This window comes from Habropoda laboriosa, unplaced genomic scaffold (genome assembly GCF_001263275.1).
Source record: "Habropoda laboriosa isolate 0110345459 unplaced genomic scaffold, ASM126327v1 scaffold269, whole genome shotgun sequence".
Lineage (NCBI taxonomy): Eukaryota > Metazoa > Arthropoda > Insecta > Hymenoptera > Apidae > Habropoda > Habropoda laboriosa.
The window spans coordinates 464,354-473,056 of NW_017100417.1; the positions used below are offsets into that span (position 1 = coordinate 464,354).

At 32.9% G+C, this 8,703-nt stretch overlaps 1 protein-coding gene across 1 annotated transcript in view; it reads right to left on the reverse strand.

Annotated features, from left to right (window-relative positions):
* The window catches only part of LOC108575503 (protein timeless homolog), a 15,161-nt gene extending 6,748 nt beyond the window's left edge, over positions 1 to 8,413 (reverse strand). Inside the window, 12 exon segments of the mRNA XM_017938321.1 lie at positions 302 to 382; positions 485 to 635; positions 706 to 839; positions 2,577 to 2,731; positions 2,801 to 2,933; positions 3,536 to 3,798; positions 5,099 to 5,216; positions 6,965 to 7,128; positions 7,476 to 7,571; positions 7,641 to 7,772; positions 7,851 to 8,206; positions 8,320 to 8,413. Of these exon segments, the coding sequence (XP_017793810.1) occupies positions 302 to 382; positions 485 to 635; positions 706 to 839; positions 2,577 to 2,731; positions 2,801 to 2,933; positions 3,536 to 3,798; positions 5,099 to 5,216; positions 6,965 to 7,128; positions 7,476 to 7,571; positions 7,641 to 7,772; positions 7,851 to 8,206; positions 8,320 to 8,413 (1,877 nt within the window).
* Between the last annotated feature and the right edge of the window lie 290 nt (positions 8,414 to 8,703).

Here is an 8,703-nt window from a genome sequence, read left to right on the forward strand (position 1 = left end):
AATTCGAAACTGAAAACACCAGCGAACCATTTTGGAAATTTAAAAACATAAGCTATTTCGTGCTATTAAAAATTAAAACGTGCTATATTATTTTGTTATCGAAACAAAGAAAAAGGAGGAAAATTGTTGCAACTGGTAAATGTTATTTCATGCAAAATATAGTAACAAAGGCGCTTATTTAACACGCAACTTGAGCTTTAGAATGAACTTTTGAAATAAATATTGATCGTTTCGCTGTATTTCTTTATAAATAATAAGTAACTTTCACGAAATACGTGCTCCAAATAAATAGCATCCTTACCTTGAAGCACGAATAAGTCCAACAGCTTGCTCGAGCAACTTCGACTTCAGTAGCTTTTGAATCTTCTTCATAGCTTCGACTCTGAAAAGGAGAAAACAACCACCGAGCTGTAGCGAAAGCTTCTTCGATTCAAAATTGCATTTAGCGATATGATTAAAATTCAGTAAATGGAATTAAACATACTTTTGATCGTCTATAGGTACGTCCAATGTTGCATCGAATGGCACAACTTCCGGTATAGTTCCTTCTGCCATTACGATGGACAGTTGAGGACTAATTTCGTCCCAACGGTCCTCTAAACTTCGCGGTGGAAGTTGCTCTGTCTGCACAGTTTCTGTTCGCATTTTACATTAGAAAGTGTATTCTTACATTAAACCAAGGGTAAACAGTGTCTTATTTCTTACTTTTTTTATTCTTCCTCCTCTGTTGTTTACGTTTTACTTGCTGAACTAACACATTGCGTTTGTTTCTGTCGCAATAGTTGCTCAACATTTTCAAGAAAATATGCGCTGTCGTTGTGAGGTCAATCAAATATTGTCTAAATGTAAACAAACATTTTGAACGTATTCACGGTTACTAATATAACCCACTGAATAATGTAAATAGAGAAATTACCAACACAAAAATCAGTCGATCAATTTAATATAAATTTGATTTTTGAAATGAAAATAGATATCTAACATAATATAGATAATAGAAAATAGAAATGAAGATGGATAATAGATAAATAGAATTCTTTTTTGTCGCATAACATGGTTCATAATTTAAGGTGGTTATAGTATATTTTTTATGAGTTCATTGTCCTCGTCATCTTCCATTTTTTTTTAGGTTTAACCATAGTCTTTTCTGGTTATGAGTTAGCAGATATTGAGGCGAGTTCAACGAGTATAACAAAAACATTTTGTTTATCTGAAGGAATGATACGACGAAAAAAAGTGATTTTATGACGTTGGTCTCTAATTTTAAGTTTCAAAATTACGCAAATTCACAATGCATGTTCAAAATAATGCTCAGAAGCTGTAATACACTCACGAAGACGGCAAATAAATGATTACTCAATTCTGTCTACGACATCAGCGTTTGTTTTTATCGTTAAGATATTATTTCACTAGCATGCGTTTTATACTCTTTCTTTAGTTCAGACGAAGAAAAAGATGTTCTATAAGAAAATAAAAATGGACGTAAAAAATCGACAGATTGACCTTGAGAACTTCGAAAAACGAAATGAACTGATCAAAAATTTCAGTTTAAATGCTTCATCGAACAATATTATGCGACAGAAGACAAATTTGGATTATAACAATCTAACGCGATCACGGTTAGACGGTTCACCCTTTATATTTCCAATTCCGTTAAACTTTCATTTAACAACGTGAGGTGAAATGAAACGATACCTGTCCCGAAATTAATACAATTCCGTCGTGTGCATAGTTCTGAAGTGGTAACAGCAGTAACAAAGTTCGCTGCACCTGTCAACTCTTGTTTTCGTCACCGTCACTAAGATGTCAGAGTAACGACGATATCCGGACGGTACGGCGCGCATCGACCTTACATTTCCGTAGTGGAAATCCTTGGAAAACCCGTCAAAGTCGCGGAAAGTTGAACGGCCGCCGCCTTTTCCCATTTCGCCAGCCAGAAGGTCGATAAAAGTTGTTTATTCCAGGAAGAAACGCAAAAGAAGAGAGATGGGCCAGACAAGAGCAAGGGCAGAACGCAATGGGAGGAGGCGTAGTCGAAAAGAAGTAAGGAAGTAGGAGCAGGAGTAGCTCTCCCTCGTTGTTCGAGCCGATTGATTTGAAAGTGAATCAATCTGTCTGCAGTAGATAAAACTTTCAGCAAACAGTTTTTTCATTTTCCACTTCTGTGCACTCGATAAACAGATACTCGAAACGGAAAATGGTAAGACGGGCCGAGTGCTTCACGAAAATCCCTGCACTACGTTGTTACAGGATATTTGCAATTCCGGAGGAAACGTGAAAGATTTACGTTCCCAATTTAGAATGCCGATCTTCAGACGAGGAGAAGAGGATTCTGGAAATCCATTTCTATTTCCAATTATGTAAATATAATCGCGATAAATCGTACGTTCGGCTAATGGCAAGTTGTGCCAATTTGCATGCGAAAATCTTGTCTGCGAGATTTGTGAAAATTAATTCTGTTAATTGTAGACTTTGTTGTTCGACACTGATCGAAAGATTTCATCGTGCTTGACAAATTTTTGCCGAAGTATCAACGAAGTAAACGGTATTAATAAAATAAATTCTTTTATACAAACCGTGACATTTTAAACTCGTCGAAACACAAAAGCTGAGAAAGAATTGTTTCCCGATATTCCGGAACATAAAACACGTTAGACTTAATAACCTTGCTGGATTCTCTAACACCGTGATCCGTACTTTGATCCATTGCCATTAGAGTGCACAAAAGTTCCTATGATAATAAAAACGTGTTTCCTTCTATCTATCGAACGAACGTAAACACCAGTAATCACTTTCTCACCTGATACGCTTTCAATGCTATGTGTAATCTGTGCGACCAAATTGCAATCCTCTTTTTATCAGTAACTATCATTTCGTAAAAATTTTCCATTTCTCTTTGGGCGAAATGAAAAGTTTCTGTTGATATTGTTTCACTGTTGAGAATTATCATATTATTGTATGACAAAAATGAAAGCTACCGAAGTATCTTTAATGTTCCATGAATGTTAAAAGCGATAAAATTTATTAAAACAGAATCTATATAATTCTCAATTATTTTCCATTCTTAAAAATAAATTCTAAATAAATTTAAAATAATCATAATCACGTAGGTACTGTTTCACTGTCGAGAAATAAACAAAAATGAAAGCTGTTGAAGTATTTTCAATTTTCCATGAATATTAAAAGCGATTAAATTTATTAAAACAATAAAAATATACAATTCCTCCAAACAATCACAGCCACAAATTGTTGATACTTGCAAGACAGAAACAATAAAAGTCTCTCGGAACAATAAACGTTGAACGGGTAGAAAGGAACTTAAACGTGGACAATAGATGTTGTTTAAAAGCAAAACACGTAAGTCGCGTGTACTGAAAATAGCTGGGAAATGCTTCTTCTCACAGGCAAGGATCTAAAGAGAGCAACGATGCGTAAAACGAGTTCGAAAACTATCTCTGTTTGCTTTCTTCAACATTTACTCTCTGACGATGCGCCTTTTTCTATCGGAGAACAGAGAAGAGTTGCAACGACTTACCTCACATACTTTACTTGGAACTTATAATGGCGATTGAACTCCATGAAAAAACGCAGCGCCCAAAGATAGCAAGTAATTTCGATTGGATTAGAATGTGCCGCTCCAACTATGCAGGATCTCGAGTACTTCATTACAGGATTATAAGCAGCGTTCAAGAATTCTACGCAGAATTCTTTCAAAGCCAGCCTCACGCTCAGCGTAGATGTACGTTCACCCCTTGGATTTGACATAGGACGCTTGTTTGTCGGTCTTGACATTTTTTTCTGTATTGTGTTGAAACAACGACAACGTGAACATCGAAATTTACGTAAAAGTTGACACCGTAAAATAAATATTCCAGAAATTTAAATGTGAAATTGTTCGTATAACGTTATTATAGATTTGATTGAAGTACACAAGGAAAGACTTAAAATACACGTATTAAATTTTCAACTCCATTACGAAAGTTTCTTCACAAACGTTTCACCGTACCGACGTAATTCTTTTTAAACATTATCTCACGATCTAATTATTCTACGTCACGGAAAGAAAAATTTTGTATCTCTGTCTAAAGCGAACGTGAAAAGTTATAACTGAAAAATTTGAGATGAAATTATTACTAAATTCATTATTATTAAAATCGTACAAATTGTATTAAATAACTTTTACACATTCTACATATACGCAATTGCACGTTATTTTGATCGCTGTGCGCCCACTATCGCATAAATAACTTTCATTCAGGTGAACAAGGTGAAAGAGAAACCTGCTCAAGATTCGAAACTTCTATTTAACCTTATTAAATCAGATTTACAATTTCCTTTTCCTTTGTGAGGAAAAGAAAAAGGAAACGCTCATTTTGTACGATGGAGTTGCAATAAAATTTGCCAGACTTTGTTACAAAAAGTTAGCGAAGCAGCCTGTGTTCTGTGACTTTGTTCAAAACACGACTTATCTCCGTTCGCTTTTCTTTTTGTCTCACGTAACAATTCCATAAAAATGCTCGAGAGATAACGTAAGGGTCAAGCGTGGGAAATTCCATAAAAGATATGACGAGAGTCGGTGATCACCTCGATTCAGATAGCCGTCAGGCATGTGACCCAGTAGATTTATGACAGTCCATAATGAAACGAGCTACGAAGAAGCAAGCTAGGAAAAGTTTGTCTGTCCTCAAATACGGATGTTCCGCGAAGGAGAGACGGTAATAACGGTGCAAGGAGGGGGGAAAGGATCGTTTTATAGTTGAACAGGAGAGATAGGAGAAAAGGAGGAGAGATGTCCGCGAAAAGAGCGGTGACCTCGTTTTAAATGCTTCAGCACCATTAAGCAAGGAGCCAGTTCTAATTACGCGAGGATAGCCCTAATTAACAGCCGTATTTTCATTCAAATCCACCCAGCCTCCTTCCCACTTACTCATTAACAAAAACTACCGTTGGAAACCAAAGATTAATTTGAATGGACCACTTTCTTCTTTTTTTCTCGTTTGACGTTCCGTTTCCTTCGTCTCGCGAATAAGGAAGGAATTGAAAATCCCCCGATGAAATTGTTTCGTTTTTCGTATTGATTATCAACTGCAGTAATTACCTTGTCTTGGCTAAAGTTTAACGCCTCGATCTTCTGGAACGGTTTGTGACATAACAGCTGATTCTCCCCGATGGCTTTCATATTCTGAACGACGTAAGTACCGCCGAAATGCGAATGTCTAAACATATTATTAAATAATCGACGGAAAATGATTAGGTGCGTGTTTAATTGTAATTAAAATTAAATAAATTATTCGATATAAAATGTTGTAACTTCTGTTATTCTACAAGCTCTTGTTTAGTCCTTTTATCGTGTTAATTTGGAACAAGTGTACAGGGTGGCTCGCTAGAGCTTTCTGAGTTGATACGATGAAAATAATATTTTAGAATATAGACCATTGAACCATATCGTGGCCATTTCTTTCCACGTTACCACTAACAGTAGTATTTTTTTAAATGGAACGATAGTTGGAATAATATAAAGAAACTTAGTTCACTAAAAATTTAAAAGAGTCCAAGATCTTTTCAAGGTACATTATTACACATAATATATATGAAAAATATGTACTCATGTGTCCAAGAAATAGTGAAGGCATTAAAATTTTCAAAATAACTAGCTTTGAAACAAATTTCTTCTTACTGCGATTTCGTTCCTTACAACCACTCGAATTAGATATAAAATGCTTTTCACATCGTCACAACGAAAATAAATATTTCTGATATTCTTTACATAAACGATATGCTATATGATCTTGCTATAAATTTCGCACTTTCATCCTTGAAATATTAGGCGTAAAACCCTGTTCTGTACCGTGCCATTTTGTCGCCGCCGATAGTGTTCATCGACCATTTCATAGGGTGAGAGAGAAAAGGTCGATCTTTTTACAGCCTTTGATTCCTTTTCAAGCTGCAAAAAGCTTTCTACGGGAAATAGAGGCGCGTAGCAAAAAGATGCAATTAATGCACGATACAAGAATAAAACACGCATACTTCCCAACAAGTGGATAAAAGCTTCTGTTCTGAGTGGTACGTGAGCATACTTTAAAATCTAGGTCGTGTTCGTTACATGTATGAAACTATCATCGAAATAAAATACACATTTCTGAATATGATATATGTATATGTACTCTGAATGACACAATCGTCTGTTTATCCTGTTGCATCTATGTTTACATTTAAATGCCGCTGTTCGTTAAAATGAAAATTACTTGTTACTCCAGCGTAGATGAGCCCTTGGTGTATAATCTGTCAAAAAGCTCATGTACGTGTTGAATGTACAATTAAATTTAAGTAGCTACTTGTTACCTACAGTTAACTATAATATATTTGACAATTATAATCTAGAAATAGATTATTAAATAATACGTGATTTGAGTATATGAAAAGTGTTCGTAAATTTTATCGTACAAAAATGTCAAAATATTACTTATTCTTGGATTATTATTTTATTTTTGCTATATATTTTTATTGTAGCTTTTTAACGAAGCTTTATATACTCCACTTTTATTAAACATTATTTTTCTCATTTTTAAAATTTTACCAAAAATTCTGAAACACTATGTGTATATTCAATGAGTAAAATGAAAACATTCGTCGAGGTATTTCAGAAAGTGAAAAATACAACACACTGTGATTGTATAGTTTTAATTGGAAAATCTTAAGATTAATAATAAATAGCGTTATATAAATGTATAATGGAAGTTTAAGCATAAGCATATACCAAAAATAAAATTGCTAGTTGGTAGATTTTAACAACATGATAATTTTTAGTAATATAACTTAATATAGATTATCCCTAGTATCAAAATTCTTTCAGTATATTAAAGAAACTATAAAGATTTAAAATGTAAAATACAGTCTCTTTGCATAAAAATGTCAAGAAAGAAAGAAAAGTAAACAAAGACAAATGAAGGAGGATTAAACTTACCTAGCACCAGCATACTTTCGCACTCTGTCCATTTTTTCTTGTTTCTCTTTCATCCGCGCAGTTAGAAGTGTTGCTTCATCCCTTTCCTTTTCAGTGACGCTACGTTGCAAACCAGATTTTGCTAACTGACTCGCGCTTTGATCGCACAACATTAACGATACGATCTAACGATATAATTTAACGTAACTTTCACAGTGTTCAAGCATTATATTAAAAACATAAAAATATTAAGTATCATAATAATTTTCTAAAATATTTTCCATTATCATAATAATTTTCAAATCAATAGAAAATGTAGTAGTACCTTGTTATTAAATAAAGACGTAAGAGAAAAATTATTTAATTATAGTGAATTTGAAGAATACAGTGTGAAGAATTATCATTAACAGGTAAATCATTGAAATAAACAATTAATTAATTTGAAATAATATGGTAGTAGAAAATATTTATACAATTTTAAACTAGGTTAAGTTTCTAATTTAGACCGTTCTCAGTCCTATTGTTTACATACCTCTAAAACTTGCAAATGATAATCCTGTTCATTTCTATTGCTAGCAATAAATAGTAGCAAATCAACAACCCCTGATGCATTAAGTGCAAATAAAACCTAATAAACATATGGTATAGAAATGTATTTATATTTCTACATAACTAGATATTACATTCAATGCCGTACCTCGTCATGGATTGTAACATCATTATCAACACGTTTCTCATTTTCATCTGGGGGGATTTGCAAAACATTTCGAATAAACACTAGAATTCTTTCAAGAATCATTTCTGTTTCTTCCCCCCTTTCTATATTATCCTACAGAAACAAAAATATTGCTATATATTCTTTATTCCTAGACATGTATATACAGAACTATGAATTTTACAAACTTACTTCTTTAAGAATTTTACTCAAACGATAACTTAATGCTGTCCATACATGATCATCTGTTAATGCTATTTTGTATGCTTGGGTATATGAAACTAATTTTTGATATATACTGCGATCCATTTTATCAGTAGGTATTTTTTCATTATAAATGATTAAAACTGGACTTGTTAGATTAATAATTAACCTAATTAAGTAAGTTAATTGTTAATATTAGAATGAAGCAATGCATTAAACATTACAAAATATGTTTCAAGCAATTTATCACTTGCCTCAATAATGCATCCCAAAGTTAAGAAACTGACGAACAATGTGTGTATCATCATCTCTTCTTAAATACTTAATAAGATCCTTTATAACATCTATTATTAAATGGATAATTTTGATATGAGTACAATTCCTGATTATATTATTAAACATTGACTATCACTGTTTGATTAACAAAGTAAACCTAGCAGTTAACAGTTGTTCTTACCTAAACAATATTTATCTAAATGATATTTAGATCCATCATAATAACCAAGTGCAGCGCATGTAGCTGCAAGTTCAGTAGATAAATATTCTGACATTATGATTTCAATTATAACACAAATGATTTAATACATAATGTCTTTCTACAGGATTCTAAATATTATTACTACAACTAAATGCAGTTTACCTGTAATAAGTAACACAATTCTGTTAAAATTACACTGTATCTTTATTTTATACATTATACAAGTGTAATTAAGTAAGTTTAATTTTTATTGAAAATCACTATTAGAAAACAAATATTTTGTTTTAAAATCAAGTTTATTCATTACACTAAATTAAGCTTATACATTCTATATGTTATTACTATTATAATACACTCAGTAGT